We start from the raw sequence: 17,278 nt of genomic DNA on the forward strand, positions 1-17,278 counted from the left end.
GCAAACAATTGAGAGGACTTTAAAGTTCTAATATTCAATGTTATGTCATTGTAAGAGACGATCTTAACAGAATTCACGATAATTTTGCTGTTTGTAATAATGTTAGCTGCCACTAGCGAGGCAGGCGTTTGGGATTCGGAACCAATTTTTCAGATACCGCCGTCTCACAAACATTTTATCTTGATTTGCTTTAGATTTGCGATACGACAAATCACATGATTTTTAGAATATTCAATTTCTTTTCCCCATTTTCTTTTCTCCAGTTTAAAACTCATGAAAAACCACTTCGTATGAAATCTTCTGATTGTAAGAATAAAACCCATTTAATTAAAGAAGAATCTGCAACAGTTTTAGAAATGTAGGGAAATATTTTGAATGTATGGCCCTGTTTTTCCTCTCCCTGAATTTCCTCTGTAATCCCAATCAACAGAGACCCATTATAACCTTATTCACTATCTTCAGATTGAATTTGTCATGGTCTTTCATCTTTTGATTTAGTTTGAAATTAAATATTTCTTTTAATTTTAAGTCAGAAAAATGCCAACTAATGTACATTGATTAGAAATTGAAGTCACTTTCCTTTATACATTTGTGAAATCATAAACGCATTAAACACACATAGAAGAAACAATGGAAAAAACATCATCATCTACTGGTATACCCACATTTTAGTACTTTCCGTAACTTGATTTGTTTAACCATACGACGAATTTTACTACGTAAGATAAAGGCGTGCTCATAGGAGAAAACACACAAACTACTAAAGCGTGTTTTTCCTAGTATAGAATTTTTCCTCACCCTTTTTGTTTTGTTTTGTTTTGGAAAAGAAACTACAATACAATATTATAGACTCCTCTCTCCCGCCAAACTAGAAATATCAAGAATATTTCTTTAAAAGATATCATAATCACTTTTTGGGAGTTGATTTTAATCAACTCTCCTATGCAGTTACTCAGGCAAACCGAAAGTTAAACAGTGTTTGGAACTCAGCACAAATCATTTCTGCTGACAAGAATTAGTTCTTGAAAATAATTGATAAATTCGATGTAATGTATGCTAAAGCAATGTTTTTCAAGGAAACCTATTTATAAATACCTTGAAAATAGTCAGATTTTAAATGGTATGAACAATTTAAATATTTTTTGTAGTCGTATATATTCCTACGCCAGAGTTCAATATAGTCTCGTTCAACTCGACGTTCGGCTGTCTCCGTAAATCCTTGTCGGAGATTTACGATATCAGCCGAGCGTTTGGTTGAACGAGACTAGAGTTCAATATTGCTTGCATCCATACAATTTTCAAGAAATATTTCTATTACTGATACATAGTTTGATTGAATTAATTTTATCTTCAAATATTATTTAACATGATATGGGGGTTTCTCGACATTCTTGTCGAAAAAGTCCAAAAATTCATATTATAAAAATGTGCGTAATTCAAATTGGAAACTACATATACTTGTCATGCAAAATAACATATCATTGATTTTGAAATAAACATCGACAAAATCAACTCCTGTCAGTTCTTCAGTACTTTGATTTTCTCAAGTATTTTTTAACCATCGTTTTAAAAAGCATATACAGAATGAAAAATAAGAGTGGTATCTACTTATAAACTTTTAAAGGCAATATTCTGTTTAAATTATTGCGCTTTATTAAAGGGGCATGGTCACGATTTTGGTCAAAAATTAGTTTTCTGATTTTAATATTTACAATGCTTCAGAAAGGCATTATTAATAGGCAACAGAAATTTGAATGTGTCATTTGTTGAGTTATAAACGAGTTACAGGGCTTGAAATTCTCCGCTGTGTAAACAAAGCGTTTGTTTACATTTTGAACGTTGAAGTAAAAACTTTAGTTTAAAACCTATAACGAGTGTTTTAAATGTTAGGAACTGTTTATCTATGCTTAAAATAAATAAAAAGATAGACAAATAAGCTGGAAAAAGATTTTTACTGGTATATTGAACCTATGAAAACAAAAACAGGGCACGAGCCTTGTTTACATGACAAAGAATCGTGAGCCCTGTATCTTGCTTATAACTCTACGAATAACTCTCAAATCTTATTCGATCATTAGAAATGCATTTCTAAAGCATTGTAAATAATAAAAACATAAAAATAGAATTTGACCAAAATTGTGACCATGCCCCTTTAAATAAGAGCTTTAATAAGGAAAGACCAAATTTAATTGTCGTATGGGAAACTATACTGATGCAAACGCAATTTATCCGGTGGGAACGTTGGAAATAAAATATACTTCTCAAAGTGATTTTTAGCTCACCGAGACGAAGTCAAGGGGAGCTTATGCTATACCCCCGGCGTCGGCGTCAGGACTTAGTTAAAGATTTTGTTGCAGGTCCTGTTTGTAAGTTATTACTTGTCCTATTTTCACCAAACTTGCTTGGATGATGCATCTGGACCTACTTATGAACTTGAAAGACTTGGATGCTCAATCTGAATCCTGAATTTCATATGCTGGAGAATGTTTTTGGAGCAGGTTAAAGTTTTTGGTGCATGTGCCCTTTGATAGCAATATCTAAGTAACTGCTGGTCCTAACTTAACCAAACTTGCATGGATAGTGTGTTTTATGATACTGATGCACCTGACAGGCTTCAATGCTGGATCTAAGTTTCGGATGCTGAAGGAGATTAAGGTTGTTAGAGCTGGTTATAGTTTTTGGTGCAGGTGCCCTTTGATGAATATATATTAGTAACTACTGGTCCTAATTTCACTAAACTTGCATGGATGGTTCATCTTATGATACTGATGCGCCATACAGGCATGAATGATGAATCTGAGCCATAGGTTTCGGATGCTGGATAAGGTTAATTTTTTTTGGAACAGGTCACATGTTTAATAGGTAATAGTACCATTTTTGATTTGCATAGTTGATAAAACTATAAAATAAATGAATCTCAGAGGTAGCTTTAGATGCAAAGCCTGATCTCCATTATCAAGGATGCTAAAAATATATCTTAGTTATTATTGGTCCTGACTTCATCAATCTCGCATGGTGTGTTTTATGATACTGATGCATCTGACAGGCTTGAATGCTGAATCTGAGCCATAGGTTTCGGATGCTGGATGAGGTTTAGTTTTTTGGAACAGGTCACGTGTTTTATAGAAAATAACTTTCTCTAGAAAGTGCGGGTATAATAAATGATTCGTAGAGGTAGCTTTAGATGCAGAGCCTGATCTCCATCATCAAGGATGCTAAAAAAATCTCCTTCCTCACTCAAACCTGTTTGATAGATGTGTTTGTTGCTAAATGATATAACATGCTTCCTATGATATGGTTTTGTATGACATGATACATTATTGTTTAATATGATACAATATTATATTGTATGTACGATCTGATATTGTATCTTTTTTTTCATATTCAATAATATGATATTGTTTCATGATATTGTTATGTCTAGTATTGAATATTATGATACAATGTTGTATGATATAATATTGTATCGTTAATATATTATTTTATCACATGATACTTTTAGATATTATTTTGCAATATCTTATATTGTATCATATGATACGATATTGTATATAAAATAATATCGTATCATATGATATTGTATAATATGATATTGGTTTATATATTATATCATTATATCACATGGAATTGTATTATATGATATCGTAATATATAATATTGTATCGTATGATACAATATGTATAATATGATATTGTATTATATCATATTTTACTATATCACATGATATTTTTTCATATGATATGATGCAATGTTATATCAAATTATATTATATCATATGATACAATATTATGTATCACATATGATACAGTATCATACAATAATCATACTATATTATACAATATGAAATCTTGATGTACAATTATGTGATGTATAATGTGATTTGATATTGTATCATATAATACTATATTTTTTCATATATAATAAGTTTTATGATATTGTATTATGTGATCAAATACAAAATAATGTAAAAAACAATACAATGTCAAATAATGTTTTACAATATCATATCTCATCATTATTTATTACGGTATTTTATTTTATTATTTGATATATATTGTAAGTATGATAGGATGTAATATTGTATTTTATATTAATGTATTGATAAACAATGTATCTTATAATATCGTATGAAATGAACATAAGATTATCATACCATTTTTTAACAGATGATATACGATATTGTGTCAAAACAGAATCCATGAATATCCAAGATCATTAAGTATGATATTCATATAATATGATAAAGGTGGTCTCACAAAGGTGATGTCTCATATAAAGGTGATGCCTTGTCTCGATGAGCTTTTGTAATCTGTGATTACCTATGCTTTATCTGTTTTTTCACCCAAATTGCTAGATTAAAATCTTAAAAAGTTTTTATATACTAGTTTAGAGGCAATATATATCGTAAAGTACCAATCAATTTATGATAGAGTAAACTTTGTCAAACAAAATGGCTGCCAATATGGCGGCGCCCATGAGCTGGAAGAAAAACTTTACTTGTTAGTAGCCCTGATTCAATTTTCATTTTTTAAAAAGTGTCTTCTTTTAGTTTTTTATATACATAAATCTGCGCTTGGTATAAGGTCTCTCATTTACATCAATTTGGAATAAAATTGTTTTTACTGTTTAAATGGCCTCTCTTCGATTTTAAAGACGTGCAAGCATTAGCGAATCCATAATTTTATCTGGCGTCTGTCACATTATTAAAATGGCGACCGTCAGATATTTATTTGGCGGTCGCCAGATAATAATTTTGCGCCCGCAAGATAAAATATTCTTTCCAACTAGCACCAACGGGCTTTCTTATAATATCATCCACTTTGATCTTATAACAATCGCAAGGCCAAAGAAATTGCGATTGCTTACAATAAATGCATAAACTTTGTATGGAAAAATATTTTTATTTATCATTTCATTCAGTTTTAAAGTTTAACGAGAAGATAGCATGCTATCTAAGAAAAAAAATAAAAATTAGACTTCAAGATTTCAAACATTGGAAGTCCATTAATGTTTTCATGTAACATAAAAAATATTGATAATTCATGAACCTTATACAATAATTATAATTTTTGTCCCATAAGAATAGATAAATCAAAGGAATCAATAACAATACAACAGTCATTTTCATTTTATATGTTTTTCAAAAATTCAATACAGATTTATCAATGCACGGATTAAATCTTGGGGTTTCTGAGGTAAAAACCAATGATAAGAGAACCAACTGATTACATTTCATCGAATCTCATTCCCTGCCACTCCAGTCGCAAAGAGGTTACATTGTTGTCCTTCTAGTTATTTTCCCACCATGAGAAACTCGCCAGTGTTTTCCTGTTGTATTTTGTCGTAAGATGGAATCCGACTCATATTCGTTCTGGACACGCTTGAACCACCATTCACGTAAAAAGACGCATCACTCTTTACTCGCCGCATGTACAGACACCGAAACACTGACAGAAAGCCTTGTCTAAAGTTTCTGTTCATGAAACAGTACGTCACGGGATTACAACACGTAGACACGTACGCTAGGAGATTCAAAAACATTAAACCTTCGCCGGAAAGATATTTCTTAACACTAACTGGGTTAACTATTAACCAAGTCTGAAAAACGAAAAATGGTGTCAAACATAAGAAAAACTCAAAAACTAATGCGAACAGCATCTTAATGACCCGCTTCTTAGCGGCTCTACTTTTTTCTCCATTTGTTTGTCGAATTCCTCCGCGTAGATTTATTCGACATGATTTTCCATTTTGTCTTAAAGTCTCACACGATTTTAATTTTTTTGTGGAGAAAATTGGAGTTCCATTTGAGGATGAAGTATCGTCCATTCGAAGAAAAGATGAAGTTTCATCGTCAATAGGTTTTCGTGTGCCATTTCTTGCCTCTGAAATAAGACACGAAATATTTAAATGTTTGCATACTAAACTGGTATGACATTTTCTTAATATAATGAAAATTTAAGGCTTTATTATGTGTATATATTATACTGATTTGTACCTTTAAAAACCCTTAAAAACAAAATCCCGATACATTTCAAAATTGAGCATGCAATGGACAAAAACACATTTGTAGCGAAATTCATGGATATTTTTCTTACCCATCTCGCTTTTTTGGTCGAGTTTCATTCCAGACCACAGAGTAATGCTGATCATTCCATAGGCCAGACTCATGATGATGAGGGGAATAGCCAGTAAGAGGATGGGAAGCATGATGCTGTACGCGTTCTTAAAGTCAGGGTTCGACCACTCCTCCCGGCACGTACTTACACCTGCCCCCTGATACACCCTGTGCTTGGTGTGGATAGGGACCGGAAGGATGACCACGAGCGCCGAGGTCCAACAGACGGCGATGATTTTGTAGGAGTGCGATAACGTCTGCCACGATCTGGACTTTAAGGGTCTGCAGATGGCGAAGTATCGCTCCAAAGACAATGCAACCAGAGTGAAGCAGCTCACGGCAATAGACACACCTAGTACAAAGCAGAGATATCATTAATGGAATAGCGATTGAGACACACAAACAGACGGACAAACTAACGGACATAAATTCATTTCCTTAGACACGCAAACATATTTATTTATTTACGTTAAGAGATATATGAATCTTGAAAAACTTTTGTGTTCCGCAGTTAACTCGGTAAAAAGATATATCGTTAACCGTTTTGAAGAAGCTAGATGTGACAAATGATCCTCATGAATATCATTTATAAATTATGTTATGATGCACCAAATCGTGTGTAAAATTGAAAGGAAGTAATACAATCCAGATTCCAACGCTTGTGGTGGAAAACATCATAACAGCTGACCCACAATCAAGATAATAGTGAAAAACAACCAATACAAAATAGCAATAAACAATCTTAGTGAGTCTTAACTTTTTTTATATGATATGTAATTACATTATAAATATAAGGATCCCATAAAAAGAGGTTTAGGTACTGATATCATAGTATATCCTGCGGTCACGTAGTGTACTGATATCATAGTATATCTTGCGGTCACGTAGTGTACTGATATCATAGTATATCCTGCAGTCATGTAGTGTACTGATGTCATGGTATATCCTGCGGTCATGTAGTGTACTGAAATAATAGTATATCCTCTGATAACGTAGTGTACTGATATCATAGTATATCCTGCGATCACGTAGTGTACTGATATCATAGTATATCTTGCGGTCATGTAGTGTACTTATATCATAGTATATCCTGCGGTCAGGTAGTGTTCTGATATCATAATATATCCTGCGGTCATGTAGTGTATTTAAATCATAGTATATCTTGCGGTCATGTAGTGTACTGATATCAAAGTATATCCTGCAGTCATCTAGTGTACTGATATCATAGTATATCCTACGGTCATGTAGTGTACTTATATCATAATATTTGCATTTCCATTGTTCTTTCCCACTGTAAACCCATACGGAGGAGCTGCAATTATTTCTCTATAATCGCAATTGCTCTGTCAGTATACTATGACGTCATAAGGGTGTAACGTTATATATACTTTTCCATGACGTTATAGATTTAAACCACTAACGTTATACGATACATCATGTGTTTTTCTCCAACTCCATTAAAATTGACGTATTTACATGTAATATTTAAACATGTTTTTGATAACATTTTAAAAGAATTACTGTTATAACATATCACTGATTCTGTTAACAAATCTATGTGAATTAAAAAGATACATTACAGTCTGAATATTTACTTTTGATGTAATAGCTAAATGTCAAGGTCTAAGCTAATACAGGGTATTTGCGAGTGGTAAAATGCAAATATAAGTAATAAACAACGATTATTTAGTGAACATGGCGTTATGAATAGCACCTGCTCTGCTGGCATATTTTCCATGATGCGCTAGCGCGCATCATGGAATATGCCAACAGAGCAATTGCTATTCATAACGCCATGTTCACTAAATAACGTTGTTTATTTCTTAAGTATATCCTGCGGTCACCTAGTGTACTTATATCTAGTATATCCTGCGGTCACCTAGTGTATTGATATCATTATATGTCCTGCGGTCACGTAGTGTACTGATATCATAATATATCCTGCAGTTACCTAGTGTACTGATATGATAGTATATTCTGCGGTCACGTAGTGTACTGATATCATAGCATATCCTGCGGTCTCCTAATGTATTGACATCATAGAATATCCTGCGGTCACCTAGTGTACTGATATCATAGTATATCCTGCGGTCTCCTAGTGTATTGATATCAAAGTATATCCTGCAGTCACCTATTGTACTGATATCATAGTATATCCTGCGGTCACGTAGTGTACTGATATCATAGTATATCCTGCAGTCACCAAGTGTACTGATATCATAGTATATCCTACGGTCATGTAGTGTACTGATATCATAGTATATCCTGAGGTCACCTAGTATACTGATATCATAGTATATCATGCGGTCTCCTAGTGTATTGATATCATAGTATATCCAGCGGTCACGTAGTGTAGCGACGGTAGCGTTCTCTTGATATTAGCGACACGACATAGATTTATTGGTCTCCTACCGGAGAAACCCGACGAACTATACTCTTTTTGTAATTTTTGAAATTTTGTTTCAAAAGAGACATCTGTGTGTCCTTTCAACAATTAATGTCAAGATACTACAAAACATGTAGTTATCATTTTAGAAAGTACGTGTAAATTTTCAAGAATGATGGAAGGTTGTGAACTACCTGATGCAATATTCATAAATCCATTAGTGATTTAAAAGTAGGTTAATATAATATAGAATACGCCAATATTCCATACGATATTGAAGAATAGTGTTATAATGTGCAGGACATAGCCATTATATCTGTCACCTGACACTTCTATACCTTAAATTTTCCTTTTATGAAGCATGTGATATTGTAGAGATTTGTTTATCATAGCATACATATCTTTTTTTCTATTTTCATTTCAATTTAATATAAGGCCCATTAACAACTCATAACCTCGTCATGACTTGTCCACGTTTGCTATGCGGTATCACAGACACAATGCACTCTCCTGTAGTGTCACATGTATAAACCCTAATTAAGGGTGAAATCATGTTTGATTTACAATTATATTAATGATTTAGCTATCGGCTATCAATACATCTGAACAAGTCTTTCGTTTAGAATATATTTTCATTTTTTGTAATTAATTTTCGCGAAAAATGAAATAATATAAATTAACTTTACTAACGTCAAGCAAAGGTGTAGATATAACCAACCTTACACACTTTTAGAGACAGGTTGGTTGGAATTTAAATAAATTGATGAAATATGGTAGGTATGTTCCTGAAGACAGCCTGGTATAAATTTAATCACAGCAGAGATTTGCACTGTTGTGTTCTTAATGGATTATTTAGTGGTGCAATAAAATGAATACGAATCAAGTCAGTACGGCGGATAAATGGGTGCGAATTCAAAGTTTTCCGACGAACCATTGCGGGCCTAACCGAATTCAAATCAACACGAGGCGTGAAATACCGGTATTTCTTATCCATTTAGATAATTTTTGAAATAAAAGAATTATGCATAGTGCTGTGTATAATGCTATGTAGATTAGGTATCAATTTGTTACATCAAGCGATATTAGATTTCAGATTACGTTACGCATTATCAACAACAGACAAGGGATTGCAAAAATTCCAAAGTTCTTTTAACCTTAATTCTTTAACGCTTTTGTGCCAATTTCACTACGTAAACAACATTTTACACGATTTCTTTCGACTTCAAGGCGTCCCGGTAAATATTAAAAAGTTTTCAAAGTGCATCAAATGGAATTGAATTTGTACGGGAAAAGTAAAACAAAGTACGGTTACACGGGGCAATGGTATCAGAAGCACTCATCATAATATGAAATTTAAATTATTTATTGAGTCAGACTTTAAATTGATTCTGATCAAAACAATATAAACTTCAAAAAAACAAAGAAAGGTTTTGAATTAATGGTTTCGTCCGAAGTATAACCTAGGAAAACACGGGAGATTCATCCAGAGATTGTATGAAATATCCAACCTGATTACCCGTGTTAAGCAGTATAATGTACAGATCTCCAGATATCCCCCGATGAATAATGTTTCTTTTGCAAACTCTCTTGTTTTACCTCAATCTTACATTTTATTCTAAAATATCTTCGCATAAATCGAATTATTCAAACATCTTAAAATCAATGTATTTCCCTTCGTTAGAACTTTAATCCATAAAACGTGATTAAGTCGTATATATTTTTCAGATCAAGAATTAATCTTGCGAAAAGTTTCTCTGTAATTAAAAAAAAGTTTACACAAGTATAGTACACCTGATTTGTAGTTGTGTGCAAGATACCAAAATGTATTCACTGAAAAGTAACTTTCCAAAAAGTACTTTAGATTTATTCTTGGACTGAACGGTTCCTTAAAATAGTCTAAACTAACTATTTACCATCTCTTACTAAAAATATATGCATTCTATTTCCACAAAATTAACTACGACGTGTGGCAAACACAAAAAATCGAGAAAAACTGTATGATGAACATTATCTGTCTTATTACCAGAAATCAAATCAGGGACGAGACGTCCTCTACCAATCTCACACAGAGCATTGTGCTACAGCTCCAGATACAAAGACCCTATCATCTAATGCCAGCACCGCTTTGTTACCGAACAAATCCCAGAACAAATCCCAGCCAGGAAAATTTCTACTGACATGTAATATTAACACAGAAGAGAAAGGACCTAAATGATTTTTCCTCTGGTTCTATGAAAGGAAATTCAATAACCTGTCTTTGCATTTCATTCGTTTATTGTGAAGACGCGCGCCAGAGCAACAGTTATGTATCTTATTGAATTCGCTGCAAACCTCTGCTAATAATAAAAGTGTCTTTCATTTTTCCCTTCGAACCCCGCATGTATCTTTAATTGAGGAAACTTGAATGGTATGGGAGCGGATATTAACACGAGTCTGTAGTTTTACAATTTCGGTGTTTCATCTCGTGTTCTGAACTCTGTATGGTTATCATCACTGTCGCCAGAGGGCGCTCAGTAATTTATTGTGACCCGTTGCATGTAGTTTTGCAGGTCACATACTAAATCAGGTTGCATCAGGAAATTACGGTCAAATTGAAATAATTTGAATATACAACCTGTTAACGTTGTAAAACTTGAATAATACGTATGAATGGTTTTGCAAGCGTCAAAGCCTAACATTGCAAATTTTAGTTTCTTCGTTGACATGTTTCAATTTTGCTAATATTTTCAAAACAACGGAAAGATACGTATTGAGATAAGTGTAGGGGTAAACAAACTTAATCTATGAAATGATTCTTATATATCAAAAAGTGAAAAAGCAATTATGTAAAATAAAACATGCATATGCATTGTGCACGATTTAAACAATAAAATGCTTTCTTTGGTGATTCATTCGGGATATGAATGTAGTTAGCGGGTTATGTAATTTTTTTCTGCGATGATCACTACCTTCATAACCCGAATGAATCATCAAGGAAAGCATTTTATTATTTATATTAACATCTTTCTTTAAGCTAATTGATAAATTGATTAGGAAAAGTAAGTAAATTCACTAAATTACTGTTAATGTACGTAAGTAAGTTAGCTAAAAGAAACAGCCAAATCGTCTCCTGTGAGACTCTGAGTATGACATCGTCATGATTATTTCGTGCAATCCGTGATTTTTCCTAGGTCGCTAAAGGTTAGGACCAATCGATAAACAGGGCGTGTCGATATCTGTCCTGTCATTTTCTTGTCAGTTTCAGCCGCTGTAGATTTCGACCAATCGATAAATGGGGCGTGTAGATTTCAGTCTGGCTGTTTCTATAGAGCTATGAATAAACTATAAGTTTCCTAAGAAATAGAGGAAATTATACTTGGTAGATGTAAATATAATACGATAAAGGCACGTCTTAATGTTCATAATATGTTATTATAATACATAGTCCGTATGACATAAATAATCTATAAATATCTAACCCCCGTAATTATATAATTAATAACTATGTCCTATTATTTTATTATTCATAATCTATGAGACAACATGAATACGTGTAGCATAGGCATGCAAGAGTGAACTATAGACAATCAGTGTTCGTTTCTATTTCTCCTAATACACTTTTAACCAAAAGTGTAAATACAACATAAATTGTTTTAGTCTAACCGACAATATCATTTCTAGTTCTTGTCAATTTTCTTTTTGTACGTGATAAAGTATGATACCTCATTCTTAAAAAAAAACACTAGAAGCGATTACCAAGAGTTTCTATTTTAATTTAGACAGGTTTGAGACCGAAGAAACTTATCATTTTGATCAAGTGGCAAAATTTCTTCGCAGCACGAATCCTTGCTAGGAGCGGTGTTAATGACAGAGATCACTACGGAGGGCGAGTTGAACTCTCAGGTTGTCCAGACTTCAGAACTAATAAAAGGCAGGTAACACTCAGTCGGGGTTTCAGCACTATAAGTAGTCTGTAATTGTAGATACTCGTTTTCTAAGGTAGTACTAATTAGCTAATGGCATATGCCAAGCTAATAACACAATTTACTATATGAACTCTCTCAGACAGTTTGTACGAAAATGATTGCCCCGTACTGAAAACACGAAATTGCTCTTGAGGTTTACAGATATATTACAAAATGGCACGGCGACCCCTTCTTTATATTTTATCCATAATTTTCAGTGAATAGTTGCATAAATAAAGCTCAGTGAATTTAGAATTTAAAAATTAAAATTTAAAAATTATGTCTAACTACTGGATTAATAAAAATACCTACCAGAGCACATATTACGAGAAGCTTGCATGGTCGTATATTTGAATGATAGTTGAAATCTACATACTCTTTCGATCAATTGAGCTATATATCTATATTGAAGTCACTTCAATTTTTTGATTTAATAATGCTACTAATTAAAGTTTTAAAAAATCTCAATAAAAAAGACACATCAAAATTCTAAAATATAGATAATTTCTATAAAAAAACCCCAAAAACCCAAATCGCTTAACCCCCCCCCCCCCCCCCCCCCAATCCTTCTGTTAGTAACTGACGGCATATGCCATAATCGTTAGATCTGCATCTGCCTGAAATCACGGCGCACAGATGGGATGGCCCACAAAGAATATTATGATGCATTCATAAATCGGCGCTTTTTTACGCCAAGGCATCTAAAGCAATTATGTATATAACAGGAATTTAATGACGGGGAATGGATCGCTCTGGTGGTTTACTGCTGATCCCCATGAAGTATCGAAACAACAAGTTCTGCTTTTTCAGGAGACTGGGATTTCGTTAGGTGGTTTGATGGTAGAGCTTTGAATATCAAATAAAAACAAATGCTCGGGCTTGATACTTTGTTGTCATATAACTTATCTGATAAATTGCAAACGCGAGAAAAACACTCGTACGCAAATCTCTCTTTCCTAGCATAATCTTGTTGCTTCGCTTTATTTTACATTTTAGTTCCTATTGACAAAATGATTTACAGGCTTAAAATTTAAAACAAATATTGTATGTCTTTGATTCCTATTCTATTTTAGTATAAAAATTTTGCAAAGAATATTTTTTATTTGATATTTTTTAAATCAACGATATATTTCCTCTCGCAAATTGAATGGAAAAAAAAAATTATTCGTGATTATAAAAAATTATAATTGCAAGTAAAAACAAAACTTGAAATCCCCCCTCCGTGATAAAGCAAGGAAAACACGACCTTTTCACGGACCGATCTGAAGGTATTTGTTCCATGCTTCACATCACGACTAATCTCATGAGGGAAGACGTAGAATTTTAACTCCGTGAATTCGCACCTTAGGCAGAAATACCATTACATGAATATTCCCCAAGGTAGCAACAGCAATCAGAGTAAGACCCTTTTTAAAGACTTTTTCTTCCTTGCTATCTTAAAAATTGAAGTGATAGCACGGCGCGAAACCACAGTTAATGCATTGATATAAAAAGAGTGTCACTAAAACTCACTCTGTTTTCGATACTTACTAAAAGAAATGAAAAAGATGTGCATATTATCCACTCACTCGCTCTCTCTTTTTTTAAAGATATAAAAGTCGCTTTTGTGTGCAATCCAACATCGCACTTCCATCATGCACTTACCTATAGTATGAACAATATACATACATACCCCTTACTTCTGTAATAACTTGCTTACCTTGAAAATACCTGATCATAATGCACACAATCCCACCAAATATAAAGTTCCTCATTAACATCGGAATCACCGTAAATGGCATACAAAACACGGCAAGGAGTAGGTCGCTGACGGCGAGGTTCAGGAGTAGGACGTTGGTCACAGTCCGCATACGTTTGTTCTGGACCAGTGTCAGAATCACCAGGATATTCCCTATCACCGCCAGACAGAATATAAGGATATAGAGTGGAACCACGACCAGTTCCAGATTGGTCAGTGGAGGGGGACTCCATTTGCCTACAGGTGGTCGAACACGGGTACTTCCGTTTTGGTCTGAGGTCATTTCCAAAAAAGTGTCATTCCAAGTTGAACAGTTTTCAAAGTTGATCATAGTGATAGTAGTACTGAAATTCATACAATCAGAAAAGTTCATTTTTCTATACCCGTTTGTCCTTTTCTTCCGAACGGATATTTCACCAAGATTTCCTATACATATGAGTTAGATTAATCATTATTGCTTTAATTGGATGACGTGTTTTATTATAAATATTCCAGAGATTAATCCTCTAAATGCCACAACAGTAAGATATGATCAAATACACAACATTTGATGATAATCCGAAAAACAAAACCGTCTTCCCTGCTACCTTAACAGATTGTATTAGCTTTCTATAAATATTGGTTTCGGAGTTTATAGTAAGCTGCAGTTTTTCCTGTTAAGCCAACACACCAGTAGATCGATCGCTTAGGAGAAATGTACCTGATTATCGCCAGCCACTGAATGCGACAGAAAAAAGCCGGCCCAGTATAATGCAATCCCGATTCCCGTAGTGTACCGCCCTGGAAAATGAGCGCACGGCAGTGTAGCACTTTCTAAGTTTCACTCTTGATTGTCAATCTCGATAACTTCCGGAACTAATACTGACAAAGGTCTCTTGTATAATCAAAGTCATTTGTAGGTCTTACAATACACACAGTACAGGTTGGAAAAGAAGACAAAATAAGTTTCCTTTTCAGCAATTCTGTAAAATATTCATTAATTATACTGCTTGCGTCTAAAACAAAGCACTTCAGATACCCTTCAAACTGGCAGGTACCTTCTGTGTCGCGTGCTTATATTAGAATTCGCCAACAATTGCCAATTCTAAAATATATGACGTGCATTTTTTACTATGATATAACGCTAGAAGATATTTTTAAAAAATATTTAATATTTAAAAGTATATTCGTACTAGACACAAATTAAAATTACACATTTATTTTCAGATCAAAGATTTTATTGAAATAAAGCTAACACAATATTTTTAGACATAAATTCAACATATTTAAGATCAAAAGAGAGAAACGAAGTAAGGCAAATCTGAGTATTTTTTCTATTCTTGTGCTATACGTCTTGCATGGTGACTTGGTACCAGACAAATTAAATTACTCTGCATTACTATAAAACATTATCTAAATCTCATTTTGGCACATTTCCCGATGGAGTTAAGCACTTATGAACATGCTGAACTAACAACACGACAGTATACGTGCCTCAGTTCAAAATCTTTTGAAAGATGCTATGAAAGTGAAAGCGATTCAAGTAGGTTAGATATTGTTTTATTTGAAATGTAACTTTTGTTTTTACTGTCACCCGGTAAATTCAAAATTTACAACATGACAGAACTATATATGACGTTATGATTAAAATTGATCTACCAATCTAAAAATTATATAATGATTGATAGTATTGATTCACCTTTATTTCATTGGGGGTATAATTCATTGCTCTGTACCTTTGATATGTTACACTTACGTGGATGCAATAAGTAAAGATCATACATGTATGTACAACACTTTTCAAACTTAACTCTATTTCTGTGCTCAACAGTACTTTGATAGGTTAGATACTACCTTTGGACCATAGATATCTAATTATAAGTAGATGACACTCAATGATCAGGAAACAGATTTATATTTCTTAGAATGATGATTCTAACACGTTAATAATATATCAATATTGCAACCTTGAAAATGTCTTTCCTCAATTTTCGTGTGTGAAGTGTGATGGTAAATAATTTCCATTACTTAAAGGTCATATGAAACGATTTTTAACACTATGATTTTCTTTCATGAATATAAAGCTTGGTATAAACAAATGTTAAAATACATGATGTAAGATTTTTTTGCCTTTGCATTACTGAGAAATAACCGTGAAAACTGAGCACCTGAAAAAATTCTTGCCCGCTTATCGTTCTTGATTTTGTGGATTTATGACGTCACAAAGACCCACCGATGTAAACAATGCATTAAAACTAGTGTAATTTTACAGTAGTTTATCGATTAAATTTTAGTAATGTTTGCATATATGAACGTGTCTTTCTTTTCAAATGAGATCATTTGATTTCGTAGTAGCCTGCAGATGACTTAGTTTTAATTGGTCGTTAATGAATAAATCTAATATCAGCTTCTCACAAAAGTAAAATCATGATGAAGATCCCGTACTGGAGTGGAAATTTAACGAAAGAAATGCTCCAACATTTACAGCTGATTAATGAATTATCCTTATCCTTTTGAAATAGAAACATCATTTTCTTCTTCGGTACGTATAATGATTGAGCTACATTTAAAGGGAATTAAAGCATTTAAATTGATTTGATTTATTTTGTCACATAAAAAAGTATATAAAGCAGGCCAATGAAAATGTTTGAGGCATTGTGTACATAGTTTGTATTTAAGAGCTGATATAAAATGCCGCAAAATTATTCTTAAATTTTATTTCGAAATAATATAAATTTCTGACGTATTGATATATACATGTAGCAATATCTTTAGAAAATACTTTGTGTACACGTGTATTAATGTTTTATTAAATTAGATCGCGGAAATATGGCATTTAAGGATTTAGAAATGTATCGGTAAAATAAATCGGTTGTTTGATAAAAATAGTTGTGAACGAATGTGAAGATAATCAACAGATTTTATTAAGAACAAGCATCAATAATGATAAAAAAAATCCGAAAGAAAACATTGCGGAAGAAAGTGAGATAAAAGGGATCTGTGAGTAAACACCGCACATACACGTTTTAAAATCAAAACACCGCACATTCAAGTACACGTTTCAAAAACAAAACATTTGAAGAAATTTCTCTTAGACTAAAAATAATTAAATGGTA

At 33.0% G+C, this 17,278-nt stretch overlaps 1 protein-coding gene across 1 annotated transcript; it reads right to left on the minus strand.

Annotated features, from left to right (window-relative positions):
* Positions 1-4,895: 4,895 nt before the first annotated feature.
* LOC128155538 (cholecystokinin receptor type A-like) lies at positions 4,896-15,171 on the minus strand. The gene is made up of 3 exons (XM_052817300.1): positions 14,145-15,171; positions 6,096-6,467; positions 4,896-5,882 (listed from the first exon to the last, which is right to left on the minus strand). The coding sequence occupies exons 1-3, from the start codon at positions 14,554-14,556 to the stop codon at positions 5,293-5,295; spliced, it is 1,374 nt and encodes a 457-aa protein (XP_052673260.1). The 5' UTR covers positions 14,557-15,171; the 3' UTR covers positions 4,896-5,292.
* Between the last annotated feature and the right edge of the window lie 2,107 nt (positions 15,172-17,278).

This window comes from Crassostrea angulata, chromosome 7 (assembly GCF_025612915.1).
Source record: "Crassostrea angulata isolate pt1a10 chromosome 7, ASM2561291v2, whole genome shotgun sequence".
Taxonomy (NCBI): Eukaryota; Metazoa; Mollusca; class Bivalvia; order Ostreida; family Ostreidae; genus Magallana; species Magallana angulata.